General features: G+C 36.9%; 1 protein-coding gene across 2 annotated transcripts in view; it reads right to left on the minus strand.

Moving 5' to 3' along the window:
* Positions 1-284: 284 nt before the first annotated feature.
* The window catches only part of Zc3h8 (zinc finger CCCH-type containing 8), a 29,284-nt gene continuing 6,903 nt past the window's right edge, over positions 285-22,665 (minus strand). Inside the window, exons 2-8 of one of the 2 annotated variants that reach the window (XM_058585165.1) lie at positions 15,541-15,770; positions 14,045-14,178; positions 12,310-12,432; positions 11,513-11,626; positions 10,400-10,507; positions 8,672-8,719; positions 285-756 (exon numbers count right to left, since the gene is read on the minus strand). In XM_058585165.1, coding sequence (XP_058441148.1) covers positions 8,687-8,719; positions 10,400-10,507; positions 11,513-11,626; positions 12,310-12,432; positions 14,045-14,178; positions 15,541-15,770 — 742 coding nt within the window. In that variant the 3' untranslated portion in view covers positions 285-756; positions 8,672-8,686. Of the gene's footprint in view, positions 757-8,671; positions 8,720-10,399; positions 10,508-11,512; positions 11,627-12,309; positions 12,433-14,044; positions 14,179-15,540; positions 15,776-22,665 lie in introns of both variants that reach the window. The other variant, XM_058585164.1, reaches the window with a different exon arrangement.

Consider the following 22,665-nt stretch of genomic DNA (forward strand, 5'->3'; position numbering starts at 1 on the left):
TGCCATGTGCTCCCACCACATGCTGCCTTGCCACAGGTCCAAGAGTGACTAGGCCAACTGACCACGCCCTGACTCTGAGCTGCTAGCTGTGAGCCAAACTCAACCTTTCCTCCTTTTAAGTTGATTGCCTTGGGTATTTTGTCACAGTGATGAAAAGCTAACCAACAATAAATATTACATTTTAACAGAGAAATTAATACCAAGTTTAGGAATTGTACAGCAAACATCACTCTACTTTATTTAAAATAGTAAGAAGCTGGAAACAAATGTCAACAAGAAACTGGTTTAAAAAATCATAAAATCATACTTTATTTAAAATGGAACTGAATGGTCATTAAGTGTACATTGCAAAGTATTTGGTGACACAGAGAACTATTTTTGTGTTATCTCAATGTGTTCCTAACAATTTTTTATCCTCAAACCTCCTGCAATTCTTTACCCATCCTCAGATAGACTAACTTTGCTTCCCACTGTATTGAGACATCTCCATTAGAAGACTTCTGCGGTGAGTCACAACAGTCGCCCACCAGTTACCATGTTTGCTACGCATGCTCCTCTGCTGTGCCAACAGCTGGGACATCCTGTGGAGACCAACCCCTCCACTGGTGCCTGAGATTCCGTCCTCCGCGCCACCCATTAAAGAAACTGAACACCATCACAATGACACCAGAGGGCGCTCTGCGTGAGGAATCCTGTAAACTACCCCAGATCACCAGTCCAACAGGCACAGGCAGGAGCACTCTTCATTTATACAAGCTGCAGGAGAAAACAGAGAACAAAGCACATCAGCTCATGAAAATTAGGAACTCAGCTGCCCCATCTTTGCCTCAGGCACGATGGCACAGGCCTGTAATCCCAGCAACTGGGGAGACTGAGGCAGAAGGGTCACTAGTTCAAGGCCAGGCTTAGCAACTTAGCAAGGCCCTAAACAGCTTACTGAGACTCTTGTTTCAAAATAAAAAGGGCTGGGGATGTGGTTAAACACCCTGGATTCAATCTCCCACACCAAAACAATTGAACAATTAAAAAAAAAAATCATGTAGCAGAGGAAAAATAACACAAAAATCCAAATGATTTACATACTCTTTTTTTGGGTAAATCAAAGAAAACAATGAATTAAAATTAAAAAACTAAAACCATACCGTAAACTTGTATATTAAAAAAAAAAAAAACTAAGATCAGAAGTGGAAATAATGAAGTCAGAGTTGACTGATCTCAGAAATGATATACGATTAAACAAAATCATCAAAAAAATGACAACTGTTAAGATTTGGATGAAAACATAGTAAGAAATATTGAACAAAAGCAGAAAAAGGAGAAAAAAACAAAAATGAAATGAAGTACAATTTAATGAAGAGCAAAGAAAACATGTTCTAGAGAGGAAGAACATGCAAATGTCACACACAGCTATAAATGACAAGAGAAGCCAAATGGTCAGGTGGATAATTGTGAATGGGCTTAAATTCACTCATTGGGAGAGTTTGTATTTATTCTACAAAGGAAAACTCAACTACTTATGTGCCTACAAAAGCCAAACTAAAAGTTTTTCAGGAAAACTAAAATAAAGCAACAAGCAAATGAATATTAAAAGCAAATGGAGCTGGGCACAGTGGGGCACACCTGTAATCCCAGAGGCTGAGGCAGGAGAATCATGAGTTCAAAGCCAGCTCAGCAAAAGAAAGGTGCTGAGCAATTTAGTGAGACCCTGTCTCTAAATCAAATACAAAATAGGGCTGGGGGTATGGCTTGGTGATTAAGTGCCCCTGAGTTTAATCCCCGGTACATACTCCCTGCCCCCAAAGCAAAATGGAGTACGCCAGCAGCAACTCAGGAGGCTGTAGCAGGAGGATCGCAAACTTGAGGCCAGCCTCAGCAACTTGGTAAGATCTTGTCTCAAAATAAAATAAAACATAAATAAAAAGTGTATGGGGGCAGGATGGGGCTGTGGATCAGTGGTAGAGTGCTCACCTGGAACATGTGAGGCACTGGTTCGTGCCTCAGCACCACATAAAAATAAAGGTATTGTGTCCACCTACAACTAAAAAAATATTTTTTTAAAAAAAGTATATGGGGAAAGTGCTCCTGGGATCAATCAAAGTACACACCCCCCAAAAAAGGGCAAACTGAAACACATTTCAAGTTGTAGTGTAGAATCTGAAACCATATCATCTTTTGTACTATTACATTAATCTAGTAGTCTGTATTGTAGATAGGATGGATTTTTACCCACAGATAATTTATAACCTCATTCATTATTTATTGGGAAAATATTAGTTTACTAAGTTAGCCAGATCTTCCAAATGTTTTATTATATAGTGTTTTTAAAACATCATTCTTTAACATCGCCAATCTTACCAAAAAGACTTTAGGTTTAGGGAAGCTTTCAAGCTCACAGAAGCACATCAGAAGCTCTGGAATTGTATTTTAATTCAAAAGTTTCACTTATTATCACTGATGACAAATATTTTCAGTTGTCCTTCTTGAAGATACAAGTTCACTCACTTGTGAAAAGTGCCTGCTATGCATACATCTATGTGTTACAAAAAAAGAAAGAGTATACCCCGCAAGTAAAACTAGTATTCATGATAAAACAGGGCTGGGGGTGCAGCTCAGTGGTAGTTTGCCTAGCATGCATGAGGCATGGTTCTACCTCTAGCATAGGAAGGGAGGGAGGGAGGGAACAAGGAAGAGAACCCCGCCTCTAATTCTGCTTGCCACACAGCAGCACAGGGCTTTTCCTGAAGAATGCCATTTTGTGCAGAAGTACTTCCCACATCTTCATATTTTGCTACACTCACGTTGAACAGGCCTTACGGTCAAGGTTAAATAATATCCACACTGTTTACTACTTTATCAAGGACATGTCTGAATGAATGTATATATGTGGGACTGAATGCAGAGGTTTCCAGAAGGGAACTCTACTCAAGTTTTAGACACCGGATAGCCCCCTGTAACAGACACTCTTCTAGTGGAAATGCCTCCACTGTTTCCCCATTAAAGAGAAGGCTGACTTTCTTATGAAAGTAATACACGATTCATCATGTTAAGAAAGTATCCATCCAGTGATCTTATCTTAACACCCCCACACACACACAAACACACACATCATTGTATTTCTACACACTAACAATCTGAAAAGGAAATCACACACTTTCTCTTCACAACTGCGTCAACAAGCTCTCTGCTTCCTGGCTGTCGAGCGTGTTTGGCTCTCCCCTGCCATGCCTTCTACCATGATGTCTGCCTCCCCTTGGGTCAGCCACGGACTGAGACCTCAGAAACATAAATAGCCTCTGACTCCTTTTGTTCGAGTTTCTTGACAGAATCTGCGTGGTGATCCAACAGCAGACTGCAGCCAGCTGACATGGAGCCCCAATTCCCTGGGGATCAAAGGATGAACTAAGCAGGGACTTGAAATAGATCCCTTTTGAAATTAAAAACCTTCCCTGATAATTGCTTTTATTTCTTCCTGTTGAGGACAGACTTCAAGGAAACAGGAGACTGACTGATTTTACATTTGTATGATCACCTGGCTTTTTCTTCTATACAGTGTACTGCAGTCTAGCTGTTTCTCCCCAATTTTACTGAAACTGCATAAAATTAATTTTTCCTTAAAAAAAAAAAAAATCAAAGCCCCTGGACTGGAGCTGATACTGTTAAACTGTCAACACTACCCATAGCACTCTATGAATTCAAAGCAATCCCTATCAAAATCCCAATGACTTCTGCAAAAAATAGAAAAATCCATCCTAAGTGTCATATGGAATACTAAGCAACCCAGAACAACCAAAACAATCTTAGAAAAAGAGCAATGTTGGGGGCTAACACTTCCTGACTTCAAAAGTTACTACAAACCTACAACAATCAAAGCGGTGTTGTGACAGCATAAAAACAGACATACATATCAAAGGAATGGAACAAAGAACTTAGAAATTAACGTTCACATGCATGGGCAAGTAATTTTGACAAGGGTGCTATGATCATTCAGTGAGGAAGGGAAAATCTTTCAACAGATGGCGCTGGTAAACTGGACACCCATATGCAAAAGAATGAATGAGGACCGTTATCTCACATAATATATACAAACTCACTCAAAATGGACCAAAGATGTGAACATGAGAGCTAAACCATCAGATCTACTACAAGAAAATCTATGGGAAATGCCTTGCAGGGCCAGGTTTGGCAATTTCATGGCTGTGACACCAAAGACACAGGCACTAAAAGAAAAACTAGATATAAACTAGAATTCTTAAAAATTAAGAACTTCTGTGTGTTAAGGATACTATCAATGGAGTGAAAAATTAACCTGTAGAACGGAAGATATCTGTAAATCATACATCTCACAAGTGATTACTACCCAGAGTACATCGAGAATGCTTAAAACTCAAAAACAAAAGCACAATGACACAATTAAAAAATGGGTAAAGGACTTAACAGTCATTTCTCCAAAGATTATATCAATGGCCAACAAACCCTTAAAAAAAGTGCTCATATCACTAAATGCAACTCAAACCATAATGACACACTATTTCACACATTAGGATGACTACTGTAGTTATATGTCAACTAAAACAAAATAGTTAAGAGTTGGTAAGGAATTAGAGAAATTAGAACTCTGGGTCCAGCACTGTTGGTGGTAAAGTAAAATGGTACAGTCACTGTGGAAAACAATATGGTCATTCCTCAAGAATTAGACACAGAATTATGACATGATCCAGTAACCACTGCAGGGTGTACACCCAGAAGAACTGAGAGCAAGATTTTTAAAGAGAACTGTGCAGCCATGTTCACAGCAGTGTTATTTACCATAGCTAAGCCAGAGGGGACCCAGGTATCCACACACAGATGAATGGAGAGTACAATGTGGTATTATATGTTCACAGCCATGGAGAGAGGAAATTCTGATATGCTACAGTACAAACGAGCCTTGAGGACATTAAGTGAAATAAATCAGAAAGGATCAACGCTCATATAAGGATGCTGCTTATACGAGAAACCTACAGTAGTTGAAAGCAGATACAGAAAACAGGATGAATGGCAGTTCCAGGGTCTGGGGACAAGCGGAACGGGAAGGCACAGAGTTTCAGTTCTGGAGATGGAGGGTGGTGATGGAAAACAATACAAGCACACTCAGCGCTACGGAACTGTGTAACTAAAACTGGTTAAGATGGTAAACACTGCATTTTACTACAATAAAAATCAAATCTAAAAAGTAGCTGTTTCTATTTTAAGTGTTTGGGGGTTTTTTGTTTTTAAATAAGGAATGAGCATTGAACTTGGTAGGAAGATTTTCAGCACCTAAGAAATTATCCTAAAAACTGCTGTTCTGTTGTTTTACCCAGGATGACCTTTGTTGAGTCCCTTGTGGGATGTTTTGTTTTGTTTTGTGGTGTTGGGATCAAACCCAAGGCCTGTGCATTTTAGGCAAGCCCTGTACCACTGAGCCTCACCCTCAACCAGGACTTTTGACTTTTGAAATGATCTATGTTACCTTGACGAAAAAATATTTAATGAAAGAAACACAACTTTTGGGATGTAAGTGGCATGGTGTGTTTAAGGGAGATTTGTGGGGTTAGAGGTAGGTTAGAAAAGAAGAAATGCAAGTAATCTTGGGGCAAAATAAGGTCAAAGAATGTAAAAGGAATGACTCAATTAAGGAAAACTAGTTAAAATGGAAATTAATATGAAATAGAATTAACAATGCAAAGTTGACTCTGCATAGAGGATAATGTAACTGTCAAATCTCCAGACAAGCTGACCAAGAAAAACAGAAAGCATTCAATATAAGATCATAAAAAGGTAGGTATAACTGTAATTGCTAAAGACATCAAGAAGAAAAGAAGCTGGGAATGGTGGTGCATATCTGTAATCCCAGCAGCTTGGGAGGCTGAGGCAGGAGAATCGTGAGTTCAAAGCCAGCCTCAGCAAAAGTGAGGCGCTAAGCAATTCAGTGAGACCCTGTCTCTAAATAAAATACAAAATAAGGCTGGAGATGTGGCTCAGTGGTCGAGTGCCCCTGAGTTCACTGGCCAGTATCCTCCTCCCCCCATAAAAAAAAGAAAAAAGAAAAGAAAATCATAAACATAAGCCACAATACCCCAAAACTCTGTATTTAAATTTAAAAATTGAAGCATAGTTCTGCTATGTAGCCTGGTCTGGTCTCAAGCTCCTAGGCACAAGACATCTTCCTTCCTCAGCCTCCTGAGCAGCTGGGACTTAAGGTGCAGGCCGCAGTGACCATCTTATAACTCCTAATTTCAGAACTTGCCATCAGGACAATGTGACACTCTGTAAGGACAGACACACGGGTCAATGGAACACAAATGAGAATCCAAAAATAAACCCACACATTTATAGTCAATTAATTTTTAACAAAGGTACAAGGGAACTCAATGGGAAAAGGGTAGTCTTTCTAAAAAATGGTACTGGGACAATTAGGTACTTATATTTAAAAAGATTAATTTAGACCCTTAACACATGATTCCCACAAATTAACTCAAAATCAATCAGACTTATTAAATGTAAGAGTTAACCCTAGAAAACTTCTAGAAAAAACTTAAGACCAAACCTTGTGACCTTTTGTTAGGCAAAGAATTCTTAGATATAACAGCAAAGGCATGATCCACAAAACAAAAAAACTGATAAACTGTACTACATCAAAATGAAAAGTTTTATGCTTCAAAAGACACCATTAACCATTAACAAAACACAACAAGCTATATACAAATTGGGACAAAATATCTGCAAATCATATTATCTAATACAGGACCTAGAGCCAACATACATAAAGAACTTCATAAGAAAACATATCAGTTAAAACATGGGTAAAGATCTGAATTGACTAACAGCAATAATCATATGAAAAGACGTTCAACATCATCAGTCATTAGGAAAATGCAAATTACAACTACAATGAGATATCACTTCACTTCTATCGGAAAAAATTATAATCAAAATGACTGATGGGCTGGGGCTACAGTTCAGTGGTAGAGTATTTGCCTAACATGAGTGAGGCCCTGGGTTCCATCCCCAGGACTGAAAGAAAGAAAGATAAACACAGTCACATAAGTGTTATTACAGTAATTAGGGTAGTTTAATATTAGAGAAACAGATGATACACACCAGAGGCGGATTACAAATTAGTGGGGCAAACATTCTTTTTTAATTAAATGATACTTGGGAGATTGGTTATTGGTACAGGGGGAAAAGGAGAACAAAAAAGAGCAGAATGAAGTCCCTATCTCATACCATTAAGAAGAAAAGAAATCAAGTCGCCTCACTTCTTCCTTTTCCCATTTAATAGCTCTTCCCACATCTCAAGTACAAAGGGCCTGTCCACGTGGCTAACTTTGGCTGATGAGTGGTTAAAAAGTGATGGCAACGTGGCTTTGCCTTCTAGAGATTCTGCTAATCCCCATGAGAAGTCAGAGAGAGTCAGACCAAGGTGGGCAGGACTGCCAAGCAGACCTGCTACAGGAGGCAGAGCCAATCCTGCCAAGGCCAGCTGAGATCAGCTTGAAGATGCACAAAAAATAAACATTATGTTACTGAAAGTATCACACTGTTTTTTAAAAATCATTATTGTGACAATTGTTCACTGATAAAATTCCCAATGAATTAAAATATAAATGTATAAAGCAAAATGCCAACACTTAAGAAAAAGTATTCTGCCAAAATTAGTCAGGCTCAAAGAAAGTGAAAAAGAGCCAGCAAAATGTGAGAAGACCTGCCCGTATTCTTCAAAGGACTAACTATATCAGGAATTCATAACATCAGTGTATAAAGGCAGACTATTAGAAGGCATTTCACCAAAAATCAAACTGAAAAGCCAGTAAATGTAAGAAAAGATGCTGGAATTCACGCAAACAAAACTTTATGGTTTAAAAAGAAAAAAAAAATTAGAGTACTGACAGTACAAGTATTGGTAAGGAGTTCTGTACATATACTTTATGGGATATTAACTAGGGCTCTGCTATTTTCTCAAAGACCAAAACAATACTTGAAGAAAACACTCTGAAATTACTACTTGACTATTTGATGTAACTCTAAAACATTTATCAACCATGACTCAATTTTCCCTTTAAAACTTTTTGTAACAGGAGTACTACTTCTCTTAATTACTTTGCTTTCCTTGGTATACTTTACTATATTAAATTACTTTGCTTTCCTTGGTATACTTTACTATCTTAAATCGATACAATTCTACTCCTTGGAATACATCATGGAGATTAATACGTGGAGTTTGTATGTGAATATTTATAATGACACTGAACATCTTAAAAAACTAATAATAACCTAAATTTCCACCAATAGTATAATAAATTATAACATGTTCATAAAATAAAATGCTATACAGGACTAAAATGAATGAATAAATAAATGACAGCTGCATGCATCCACATGAATGGATTTTAGAAGCATAAGGTTGAGTGAAAATAGCAAATCTCCCATTAACATATAGAGTATGACACTGTTACCATAAGCAAAACTAAACCTATGTTCAGTGAATTACACATACCGGGTGAATCCCAGAAAGACAAATGAAGAACACAAACATCCATGACAGACAAACTCAGGTGGGGAGAAGGAAAGATGGAGAGCCACACATCTGTGAATATGTATTCTGTAATATTTTTAGAGACAGACAATAAGTACTAGTATATTCTTTTACCTTTTTATGTCTATTTTATTTGCATGACTTCTTTTCACTATCCAAAACCTAATAGGAAAAAAAAAAATTACATAATAATTTTTATACATATTAATGTCTAATTAGGTACACCGTCATTTTTATACTTTTTAGATGATTCCAGCAAAATTCATCCTAATAATAACCTAATAACTACTACAAGAGGAAATGAAAAAATCAATTTTACACTTATAATTTTCCCGTTTCATAAAAATAATAACTACATATTTTAGCACAATTTCTAATTCCAGAGTAACTTTTCATATTTTACAACACAAAAATGTTTAAAAATAAGCACCAATTAAAAGTAAGTTCAACACCGAAATATTTATCCTGCATCTTCCATGAAGAGGAAATTCTCTTATACAATAACAGAATAGCATTATTCTTCCCAAGATATCTAATATTGATATCATAACATTAGCTAATATACCATTTATATGGAAATTTCTCCAATTATCCTTTGTAGCTTTCTTTTTCTAGATCAGTCATTATCAAGAATCACTTACTTTATTTGGTAATTATGTCTCATTAATTTATTTTCATCTGGAACAACCTCTGTTATGGTCTGAATGTTTGTCAGTCCCCAAAATTTATGTTGAAATTCTAAACCCAAAGGTAAGCCCTCATGAATCAAATTAGTGTCCTCATAAAATAAGCCATAAAGAGCTCATTTGAGTCCCTTCCACCATGTGTACATACAACATCAAGGGAACTTTTTATTTTTCTTTTTTTGCTCAAGAGAACTTCTATTGTATATATATTCGATTTAATTTTGAAGAGACCACCTCCATCTAATAAATGGTAAATGAAAGAACACAAGTGACTACAATTTCTCAATAATCTTTTCTCACAGACCAAAAGAATACTGAAAAAAATATTTTGAAATTACTACTAGTATTCTTTGATATAACTCTAAAATCTTTATCAACCCATGGCATATTAACTTTCCAAAAATATGCCATTTTATTTATTTTGTTTTATTTCCCACCCCATCCCATGATATGATACAATACTGGGGAATGAACCCAGGAGTACTCTACCACTGAGCTACAGCCCCTGATCATTTTTTAACATTTTTGAGACAGGCTCTCGCTGAGGCTGGCCTAGAGCTTGTGATCCTCCTGTCTCACCCTTCCAAGTCATTGGAATTACAGGTGTACACCATCCAGTCTGGCTTAAATCATTATAATAGAAGTACCACTTCTCTTAATTGCTTTGCTTCCCTTACTTTAGGTATTAAAATTAACTCCACTGAAGGTTTTCAGAACATTACAATTTATGTCAGCAATGAATATAAATATTCCTTTTAGCTACAAGAAAAAAATAAAGAAGCCAGGCATGGGAGCACATACTTGTAACCCCAGGAACTCAGGGGGCTGAGGCAGGAGGATCACAAGTTCAAGGCCAGCCTCAGCAACTTAGCAAGACCCTTAGCAATTTAGTGAGACCCTATTACAAAATAAAAGGACTGAGGATGTAGCTCAATGGTAAAGCACTCTTGAGTTCAATCTCCAATAACAGAAATAAGTAAATAAATAATATAAAATACACTTACACACTAATAAATAATTTTCCAAATGGAAATAAATTCTTGGATAATTATCAGTCCTAATATATCTAATATACTAACTTATAAGACTTATTATTATTTAAGAAAATTTTATTAAAAAATAAATATTAATAAAAAATTATTAAAATTGTACTTACTTTAGCCAACAGTTCCTGTGTTTCAGCAGTAAGTGGAGCATGAGAAAACTTGCAATGTTCTCCCTGATAACATTTTGTTCCTGTATGGTAAAACTTGCAAGGATATTCATGTAACCCAAATGTTAAGGAAGTAAACAAATTTAATCAAACTAAATAATTTGTTATTAATTTTCCTACATAAAAACTTTTCTTGCAAGTAGAAATACTGAATTCTCTATTTAAAATATAAAATTAGATGGGCCTGGAGGTACAGGCCTATAATCCCAGCAACTTGGGAGGTTGAAGAAGGAGGATGCAAGTTTGAGGCCAGCCTCAGCAACTTACTGAGACCCTATTTTAAAATTTTAAAAAGACTGGGAATATAGCTCAGTGGTGAAGTGCCCTTGGGTTCAATCCCCGGTACTAAAATAAATACATTTTTACAACTTTAATATTATTTTCTAGGAAAAGTTAGAATTGAAGACTCCTAGCCTTGTTTTTTTTTTTTTTTAATTAAATTTCTTTTCAGTTGTAAATGAACACAATACCTTTATCTTACTGATTTATTATTATATGGTCTTGAGGATCGAACCCAGTGCTTCACACAGGCTAGGCAAGCATTCTACCACTGAAATACCCCTCCCCCAGCCTTATATAAACAAAAACTAATTTTGTGGTGACCAAAGATGCTGTCACTCTCAAGGGTTTAAGTTCCATATTTTTACAAGTTGTCTACACCATATACAGAAAACAAGCACAACAAATTAAGCAATCCCTGCTTTTTTTCCTAAATAAAGTACCCTATATGAGTACAAATCCAGTTAGTTAAATGTCAGCAGAAAATCTGAGGATATCTTTCTGGGAGATGGGTAGGTCTCATGAACCCACTATACTACTGGGTTGAACAGAAAGGATCTTCATTTGAGAGATTTTCTAAACAATCCCTCTTTTCTTTCTTACCGGGGGGTGTGTGGGGGGGAAATCTATGTACAACTTAACCACTTTGATACTAAATTGAGCTTATATAGTATAATGTTATAGCTTCAACACTGGCTTCATTAAAAATTTGCATATTTAAAACATTCATATAAATACCTATGGAGAGTAAAATTATTGTATCTCGTGATAAAGGATATTATGCAAATATAGACAGTTTTCTCCTCTGGTACAATAACCCTGTACATAAAACTTACACATTTCTTTCTTCTTCTCTATCTCTGCATCATGATTAAATTTACACTGGTCTCCCTGGGCCAAAAAACAAACAAAATAAAACAAAAACAGAGACAAGTTATTATTTCTCTTACTTAAGTAACTACAATTTAATTCCAACTAAACTTTAAATAAGCAAACAATTATAGAAAGATTTTAAGGTCTTAGAATATGGTCTAATTCTTAACATGTTGCTTCATAAGCTCATGATATGTATCTGCTTAAAATTTTCATAAGCCTTAAACATTATAAAAACAAAGTATATTTTAAAATTTTTCTATTTTTTAAACATAAAAGAATACTTCACTAAAATTTTCTAACAGAACTTTCTCCAGGAGGAAGCAGTTATCAAATCCTACAAATATGATGAGAGTGTCAAACGAAAACAGCAATGTTTCATTTAGAATGAGTACATTTTTATTATCACCTTACATTTTAGTGTGTGTACATGTATATACGTATGTATACATACACACACACACACACACACACACAATTTTTTTTTCCTGTCCTAGAGACTGAACCCAGGGGTGTTTAACCACTGAGCCACATCCCCAGCCCTATTATTATTATTATTATTTTTGAGACAGGGTCTGAGTTGCTGAGGCTGGTTTTGAACTTGCAATCCTCCTGCTTCAGCCTCCCAAACTGCCATGATTACAGTTGTACACCATCACACCCAGCCATTTTAGTATATTTTTGCTCGCATATTTTTATACCTTAATACATTTCCTTTCAAGAAAATATTTGCAGATTTGTTTTCCCTGGCGTTCCACTGTATGTTGGTTGATGAATCCCTGACTCATTCTTACATGCTGCTGCTTCTCTTTAGGTTTATCTTCCTTTAAAAACAAAAACAAAACATCAAATGTGAGAAAAATAAAAATATTTTATTCTGTTCACAAAATTAATCTACCTTTAAAATATTAATGTGTCTGTTCTTCCTCTTTGTGTGTGTGTGTGTGTGTGTGTGTGTTTCTAAGACTTGAACCCAGGGGCACCCTATCACTGAACTACACCCCAAGCCTATATTTTATTTTATTTTGAGATAGGGTCTTGCTAAGTTGTCCAGGCAGGCCTGAAACTTGTGGTTCTCCTATTTCAGTCTCCCAAGCAGCTGGGATTACAGGTGTGCACTAACTGTGCCCAGCCCAAGTCTCCTAAAATGGCCTTCACATGTTAAGATTTAGACTTTTGTATACCAGTTTACAATTTTTTTTAAATTTCAACAGCATTCCATCACTGAATATTAGTATTTGTGTAATTTAAATATTTTATTATACCTTCCCCTTCTTTTGTAAAAATGAATGAAAAAAGTAAACATGAAAGCAACTTTACTTGTGATAAAAAGTGAATCCTAGGGCCAAAGATCTCTAGAATAATGGAGACAAATTTGGGAAATCATAGAATGGACAAAAGCAGTGAAATCAATCGTTTTCATGAAATGTTCACAGGTGTGAGCTGAGGATACAAACCAGCTGAAGTTAATAAACATAACCAAGCTCATAGTGTGCAAGGGCTGTCAGATCCAGCTGCACCATCATGTGAGTCAATGTAACCAAACAGTTGTGAGCATGGAATAGAATGAGGAAACCAGCCAGCCCTGGTGTGGTCCTAGCTGACTATGGGCAGTTACTGAACCATTGAGCTTCAGATTTCTCATTTGTAAAATATGGAAGCAGGGATAAATTTCATATAAATGTGTTTCAATTTACAAAACTTGCTTTCTTTGTTTGAGAAGGGGTCTGGCTACACTGCCCAGGCTGGTTTCAAACTACTGGGCTCAAGTGACCTGCCTCAGTCTCCCAGGTAGCTGGTACAAGGTACACACTACTGCATCCAACTAATATCTGGTACTTCTAATATTTTAGTCCCCCACACAGGAGGCTGTGACCAAGTCTATAAAAAAAATTGCTAACCAGTTTTAAAGCCCTCAGAAAAGCAGAATTCAGAGGAATCACTGATTGTTCTACCCTAAATACATCTGCAGACCAAGGAAGAGAACCTCTACAAAGCAAAAATCAACATATCAGGATGACAGGGGGTGGGAGACTTGGTAAGACAATGTTCAGAAATAGCACCTGTTAGAAACCCATAGGTGAGGGACTGCAATAAAGTAAACTTTGTGCCTTCTGTGGCCTTTGAAATGTCTTCAGGGCTATTTTATCTTCTTTTGGCAACATTCAAAAATCAAAAGCCACGTGCTCATGTATTCAGGGACAACAGGGAATGCGAAGGCTTAAAATGGGTGCTGGCAGCCAGTGTGAGAAGGAAGGATGCTCAAAGGTGAGCCAGAGGACCACAGAGAGCCCACTGATGGCGGGGACCTCACCTCTGGATAACTGACTCTGAGGAGCGCTCCCACCTGACAACATCAATGGCAATTCCTGTCACTGAGGTTTGAGATGAAATCCTGCAAGCATGCGGGTACCCTATGAGCATATGTGCTCATACCTCTTTCTGTGAGCCACTATTCCTCGGTAAGGCATTTGGTCCTTTGTTTCCAGGCCCAGGCCACTTTCGTTTCATTTTCTTCTGTTTACCATGCTTGTGACCAGCTTTAAGGTTTTTATTTTTTGGTTTAGTAGCTAAAAACAAGAAAGTTTATTTTTAAAACGACTTAAGCACTGATCCACATGCATCTTCTTTTAAAAAGCAATTTACCTGCAGCCCTGCCTGGCTTAAGTCAACAGGATATGTTACATTCTTCAGTAAACTACCTGCTATCTGCAGGGGTTATGCAGGCTCAAAATGCAGACAAAAAGAAAAAAAGTTACCCTGAAGCCATGGGAAACACATGCAAACACACACACACTTTTGTGACCCTTATACAGATGAGATCCCAGAACTCAGGAAGATAATTCCCTCTAACCATAATCTGTAAAAACAGGTTTGAATTAGAACCCGTTAGCATGGGACAAAAGTGACCTACAGTTGTAGGTCATGGCAATGGTGACTTGAAAGTCTGAGGTCATTCTGCTGTCAATCAAAAGTCAAGGTGGACCTGGGCAGGACTTTCTGGAATAAAACAAAACCGGAGAGCAGGAGGAGAATACTATCCTTCTCCTGAGAGGATCCACTCTCTCTTTTAAGAATGTCCCCCTTTCCTTCTTCTAGTCACTGTTAATAAACTCATGACTATTACTCTGAGTGACATATTTGAAATCTGACGTAATTACAAGAAGTGGGGTTTGAAGGGGGAGGCCCTTTGTGCTGCCTTGATGTCACAGAAGGCCTCTGCCCTGAAATATTATTAGGAGGGGAAAAAGCAAGACAACTGATGAAATCAGTCTTGTAAGCTACAAGCCAGATCCTTTGGAAGTGTTCAGGGTATGATGATCTAATTAGGAATTGCCACAGCACTGCCACAGAAAAAAAAAATTCAAATGTTTCACATGACCTCACTTAACACAGATTTTTCACTTAAAGTATTTTTTTATAAATTAGTCTACAAATGTGTTTTGAATAGAAGAAACACTTGCAGGAAAAAATATAGTAAAAGGAAAGCATTAAGAACTTCATTTATAATTGTCATTTGCCCTCCTATCTATGTTAAAACCCATTTTAATAGTGTGAAAGAATACATTTCTGCATGTAGTCTGACATACAGCCATTCCAGCCACCACTTTTTAAGTGACAGCAATGCAAACAGGCACTTCCTGTCTCCACACGTGCAAAAGCCAGGGTGTTAGCCTTCTCCCTTTAGATACCAACAGAACCTTTGACAAAAGCGTGCCTGCAATCCCCCAGCTCCTCATGTGAACAGTGAGCATTCGCGCACGGCCTGGCCAGATCGCAGGTGGGGTCTGAGACCATGCAAGACCTATGAAAAGATCCATGAAAACCATAACCCTAACATGAGGTAAGTGCAGAACCCCAGTGCCAATATATGGGCAACTGTGACTGCTTCTCTGTCAGACTTTTAAGAGGTATAATAGCTTGGTGCTTACCCTGCCGGCTATCTTTTGCTCCTTCTTTCTTTGTAGATTCTTCAGAAAATGGTAGGGGCTGAGCAGCATTTGCCATCTCTTTAGCTTTTATGTACTGCTGAAGCTCTTTGGCAAAATTGTCCTCTGTTTCCAGGCTGCACACATCATTATCACTGTAGGAATCATAGTCTTTACTTCTTGATTTTCTGCGGAGCAAAACCTTTGGTGATGCTGTGGAGTTTCCAGAATGCCTAAACTAAGTAAAAAATTAAAATTCCAATTTTAAAAACTGAGCAAGGCTAAAAACAACTTGGTAACACAGAAGAAATAAGACTGGTCATGAATGGATCATTGTTGATACTCCGTGATGGGCAGATGGGGTTCAAATACTATGTTCACCACTTTTACATACTTGAAATTTTTCAGAATTAAAAAACAAAACCAGCCTGACATAACCATCCTTAAAGATAATTTGAGAGAAGATTCAAAATTTCTACACTGTATGCTTTTACTGAATTAAAATCTAAACCCCCTATCTTAATTACTGGATAAGAGGGGGTTATAGGATTACAATTCTCACAGTGCATTTCTTTCTCTGCAGTGATGCTTAAGTTTAAATGTCCCAGTTCAGGAATTTAGTATTCCAAAAAGCATCCCTAAAACTGTAATATCCCAGTTTGACTTAAGATACATCACAGCTACCAAAGCAAGTCCTTCTCCTGGAATTCACAGCAGTGGTGTCAGCAAATACCACAAGAAGAAAGACTTGCCCTGTTCTCTGTAAGACTCAGCATTCATTCACTTGTTCACCAGCTTTGTGGTGCAGGGGGTCAAATCCCAGGGATTTGTACACTCTGCCAGCCCTATTTTACCTTTAGGACCAGTTCTCTACCCTGTTACTAGTCATGTCCCAAGGCAACAGCAGAAAACCCAAGCACCCAATGGAACAGAAACCCAGCGATGGGGAGCCCAGAGTGATCATAATAGATAACCTCATAGAATTTCTGCAAAAAAAAAAAAAAAAAAAAAAAAAACCCAAGTACTGGTTATTTAGGTGGTGACATAGTATATTGTTATATAATTAATGTGTACAATGTACAGTACATTTTAAATGAAAAGTTTTTTTTTTTTGTTTTTTTTTTTTTTAAATGACCAAGTACAAAAGGGTTGCTATTCTGATGTCAGGAGATGACATGCCCGCCATTACAGTGGCCAAAGATTCTGCTCCAAAGCGTGCTGTGGAGGGGCTGGGGATGTAGCTCAGTAGTAGAGCATTTTCAGAGTGTGTGTGAGGTCCTGGGTTCTACTCCAGCATCACACACACATTCTCTCTCTCTCTCTCTCACACACACACACACACACACACACACACACACAGCGCATACTTTGGGGACCTTGGTCTTTTTATTTACCTTCACGTGATAACTAAGGCAACAAAACAAACAAACAAAATCAAGAATAACTTAATGGTTTACTTTTGATGGTTAACTTCAAGGATAGGAATCATACACCAGAGGACTGATTGTAAACCTAGAAATGAACTTGCTGCCTGCTTAAAAAATTCTTGGGCTAAAGAAGTTTGTTAATCTGACAATGACTTCAATGTACATTTTATCTTCATTGCACTAGACAAAACTCCAACTCATCTACCGCTTTCAGGTTACTACATTCCTTGACTCAAGTCTTCACGGAAGAGTACCTTTACCACAGGATAAATTTAACTTGTGGATTGACAAATTAAGGGTTGGCAAACTTGAGTCTGGCCATTTGTTTTTGTAAATGAAGTGGATTTTTGCTTGTGTGTGTGTTTGCTTTTTGAGGTTTGCACGTTAGGCAAGTGCTCTGTCACTGAGTAACATATCCAGCTCCCCCTATCTTTTTATTTTGAGACAGGATCTCGCTAAGTTGCCCAGGCTGGCTTTTGATCTTCCTGCTTCAGCCTCCTGAGTCACTGGGTTCACAGGCATGTGCTATCATACATGGTGTAAATAAAGTTTTACTGGAATACTGTACACCTATGCACTTTGTATTGTCTTGGTGGTGACAGAGGCAACATGGCCCACAAGGTTGAAAAGATTCACTAACTGGTATTTCATGGAAATGCTGGCCAACCTTGTGATAGATTATTATGTTTACCTTGATTTTGGCCTTTATCAAGTATAGAGGAAACCAAATATTATCCACTATGCAGTAATCTCCATGAAGTTTAGTTACTGAGACTTCCTCCAGTGTATCTGATTCAAAATATCACAACAATCCACATGAATGATTATGTGCCCCCACTTACACAAACACACAGGTCTAAATGCCAGAGCAGACTCCTTTCGCCACAGCAAAAGCATGCCTGGTTTGTACTGAATGATGATTTGGCAACATTAATAAAGCCAGGACCATCAATTATGTTATTTTATTAGAGATGAATATTGCTAATGATTCTTTCCAGAGGGCACTGAAATATATAAGATTCAAATGACCGATGACTTTTCTTCACTTAGCTTGTTATAAACTTAGCTTCAGTTTGTTGTTCTGTGTGTAATTTACAAAGTACACAAACATGACGCAGGGCACAGTGGCACGCACCTAAAATCCCAGGGACTTGGGTGGCTAAGGTAGGAGGATCATAAGTTCAAAGCCAGCATGGGAAACATTGTGACTCTGTCTTGAAATAAAATTTTATAAAGGGCTGGGGACATAACTCAGTTGTAGAGCACTTGCTCTTGTGCAAGGCCCTGGGTTCAATTCTTGGCACTGAAAAAAAGAAGTATAAAAACAGGATATTACCCTTCTCTCCTTTTGTAAAGTAGTCTAAATTAAATAAATTTTTTTCTCAAGTGAAAGGGTTATTTTTTGTTTTTGATCACTATGGTCTATTGAATGAATAAGGCTTCCTCCAAAGAAATAAAACTGAGTACAAATGACTGTGTGGATAACTGTGTGTGCACAGGGTGAGAAGTAATTCAGAGAGTTTGAAAAAGTTTTGACAGGAAGTTATGTTCTTAGGGCTGGCCTTAGAATGGAAAGTGAGAGACTGAGCTACAAATGAGAATGAACTAAAATTCTACCAAGAAAAGACAAAGCTATTATGCAAATTCTCACCATTCACCAGAACACAACCAACCAGGAACTTTTCAGCTGGGGGTGGGGTTTACCCAAAGAAATTAAATATATCATCTGCTGAAAGTTAAGGCTTCTCATGTGGGTACCCAGCCCTCCACAGTGAAGTACGGATCATTTTACTGTTGAAGTAGATGGCAAAGTGTCACGGTTATTATGCAATGATAATACAGTGGTGCCAAATAACATAGTACATGCTGACACTAAAATCCTGTGTATTCACCACAATACTACCACCACAAGAGAGCAATTGTCAGGAAAATCAGAAAATTGAAAACAGGTTATTTCAACACAGATTTCTTTTTTCAAAGAAACAAAAAAACAAAAGCAAGGTTATAACCAAAGTAAGTTTCTAGTGGTTCACTTGCTAGCCAAAGAAAGTGGGTGGCAAGTTAACTGAGTCACACTGATTGCAGCAAATGAAGAAATGTGTTCTGAAAATTGAAGTTTTCAAGAGAGTTGGCCTTTGGATAAGAACAGCTGCTCAAACACATGAACAAATTGGGAGAAACTTCACTGTGTAATTTTAAAATAAGGCAAATGATTTCAGTGGTGTCTTGGCTCTTGACAAGCTGGCAGACGTCAGCGGTGCTGCTGTCCAAAGTGAAAGCAGGAGCAAGCCCTCCACTGCCACAACTCCAACTGCAGTCCCAGCAGTACTTGTATATACCCAACACAAGGACAAAGGAGAGTGCCCTTCAAAATCCATCTAACTGTGCCAGAGAGGCACTTCTACCAAGACCAAGGAAGAATCTATAAAGTTCCACAAATGCCTGCCAGGCAATGAATATACTCAATCAAAACAACTCACTAATGGGGCCAGGGTGGGGCTCAGCGGTAGAGTGCTTGTCTAGCATGTTCGAGGCCCTGAGTTCAATCCTCAGCACCACACAAAAACAAATAAATAAAATAAAGATATTGTGTCCAGTTATAACTAAAAACAAACAACAAACAAACAAACAAACAAAAAACACGCTTGTAATCCCAGTGGCTGGGGAAGCTAAGGCAGGAGGATGGCTAAGTTCAAAGCCAGCCTCAACAAAAGCAAGATGCTAAGCAACTCAGTGAGACCCTGTCTCTAAGTAAATTTAAAAAGGGCTGTGGATGTGGCTCAATGGTTAAGTGCCCATGGGTTAAAAACAAACAAAAAAACACATGAAGGTGAACTGACACCAGTATTTAGCAGTACCTATCTATAATCAAAAGACCTTCAGAATTGACACAGATACAATTCCAGAAAACATCAGTAAAACATATGAATCTTTACAATCAATTTTGATGATAGGTAACAGTAATTTTGAACCCCAATTAAGCAAACAATTTTCCTACAAAGAATCCCATAATTCTTATTAGAAGACCTGTATTACAAAAACTCAATTACTATTATGTCGAATTTTACCAATAAAATGTTTTCTCTTTGAATTACCTAAGTAGCTATACAATATCCTCAATTTTACTTCTCAACTTTTAAAAAAACCTAAAATAGGGGCTGGGACTGTGGCTCAGCAGTAGAGCGCTTGCCTAGCACGGGTGGGACCCGGGTTCGATCCTCAGCACCACATAAAAATAAAGGTATTGTGTTGTGTCCAACTACGCCTAAAAAAAATAAATATTAAAAAATAAAATAAAATAAAAATTAAAAATAAAATAAAAAAACCTAAACTACGTGCTGTCTTGTTCTACAGAAAATGCTTATTAAAAAGCCAAAATAATGGGACTGGGGTTGTGGCTCAGCGGTAGAGCACTAGCCTAGCATATGCAAGGCCCTGAGTTCAATCCTCAGCACCACATAAAATAAATAAATAAATAAAGGTATTGTGTCCAACTACAACTAAAAAATAAATATTAAAAAAAAAAAAAAAAGCCAAAATAAGGGGCTAGAGTTGTGGCTCTGTGGTAGGGCATGTGTGAGGCACTGGGTTCAATTCTCAGCACCATATATAAATAAATAAAAATAAAGGTCCTTCAACAACTAAAAAAATATTAAAACAACAACAAAGAATGCTCTGAAAATGGGTATTAATGCAAACACCACCACTGACTGAGGTTTCAACCTATTAAAAAAAAAAAGCAGGAATAAATGAAAAACTGGTCCAGAAAAACCAGTATGATTCAAGGAAAAGAACTCAAAATTAAAAAAATAATGCACAAAGATATTCAAGAGTTTTCTAAAATGCTAGAATAAAAGCAAACCCTTAGTTTTTTAAATTATGTATTAATTTTACTAAATGAATTACATAAAAATGTTTGTTATTATACAGTCAGGTCTATTAAAGCCATGACACCATCCTGTTATATAAATACATTAAAAAAAAACTTCAAAATCAATGCTAGTAAAAATATTCACATATACAAAACAAATGAACACATATATATTTATGTACTCAATTTTTCCATTTTTTTTAATATTTTTTTTTTTAGTTGTAGGTGGACACAATATCTTTATTTTATTTTTATGGGGTGCTAAGGATTGAACCCAGTGCCTCACGAATGCCAGGTAAGCGCTCTTCCTCTGAGCCACAACCCAGCACCCAATTTTTAAGTATAGTAAAAAACTAACAATTCAAAATTTATACTGCCTGTATAACAATTTCAGACAATTAAAAGTGTGTGTGTTCTTGTCCTCATTACCCAAGTTCTTGATTCAAAACTAAGGTAATGGACAAATAAACCATATAATCTGTATAGTTCCCCTTAGTTCTAAATTCTCAAAGTTATTTTTGGTCCCTCCTCACCTCAGAGCTCTTAAATAGTTAAACTGATTTCTGAAATAAAGTTAAATAGAAAGAGGAAATTTCTTTGACTATAAAGAAAAAAGACAAGGATAAACAATAAAAGAAAGATCTTTATACATGAAGATATGACTAAAATTCAAACTCCCAGAGCTCAACAAATGAAAAAGCTTCACAGTCTCATCCAACTTAAGAACAATAAGAATAAAGCAAAGAACCTACAAGCTTCCAGAGAGAACAGGACACTCATAAAGGAACAAGAACCAATTCCCCTTGCCACACTGGACAGTAAGAGACCACTCAACAATGATCTCAAACTTAATTCTATTGCAGCCAAACTATCAATCAAGAGGATAAATTCAAGATTATTTTCAGAAATGTTAACAAAAAATTTTTTATCTCCTTCACATTCCTACATGGGGGTGTATAATGACCAAATGAGAAACCAAGAGCTAGAAAACGATATTTTGAAGATGTAGGGCTGCAGGCAGAGCTCAGTGGCAATGCACCTGCCTGACATGCACAAGGGCCTGGGCTCAATTGCCAGCATCAAAATAAATAAATAAAAATGTAACTTACAATAGTTTTATCAACCATCTAGCGAAAAATGTAACAAAACTACTGAGCAAAACTCAGGAAGGCATAAAGATTGGACAATATTTTAAAGATTTCAATTCTTCCCTGAAGGATCTATAGATTCAATGCATCCCCTTTGAAAATCCTACCAGGATTATCTGTGGAATTCACAAACTGATTCTACAATTTATATGGAAGTGCAAAGGACTTAGAAGAGTCAAGATACTCAAAAAGAAGAAAAACAAAGAGAAAACACTTGCTCACCTAACATCAAACTCAATATAAAGCCATGGTAATGAAGGCAGTGCGGTCTTGGGGAAGGGACAAACCAGTGGAAGATGCACACTTGATTTTGACAAAGGTAACACTGAAAATCCACAGGAAAAAACATCCCTTTACCCTCCCATAGATGGTGCTAGAACAATTAGGTGTGGTAATTACAAAAAGAGTAAAACAAAATTAGTCCCAACACTTCACAGTGATTATAAACTTCAATGTGAAAGGTAAAATACAGCTTTTAGAAGACAATGTAAAGAATATTTTCATATCTTAGGATAATTAAACAAAACCCTAAAGCACTAAATAAAGGAAAATATTTTAAAAACTGACTATGAAAATTAGGAATGTTTTTATTTAAAAAAATGTCACTGGATGGAAATAAAGCTATGAAAAGAGGAGGTAACTCCAACATAAGAATGAAGATAAAAAACCATTCATATCCAAA

This window comes from Marmota monax, unplaced genomic scaffold, assembly GCF_021218885.2.
Source record: "Marmota monax isolate L192 unplaced genomic scaffold, Marmota_monax_Labrador192_F-V1.1 WCK01_AAM20220418_F8-fsc00245, whole genome shotgun sequence".
NCBI lineage: Eukaryota > Metazoa > Chordata > Mammalia > Rodentia > Sciuridae > Marmota > Marmota monax.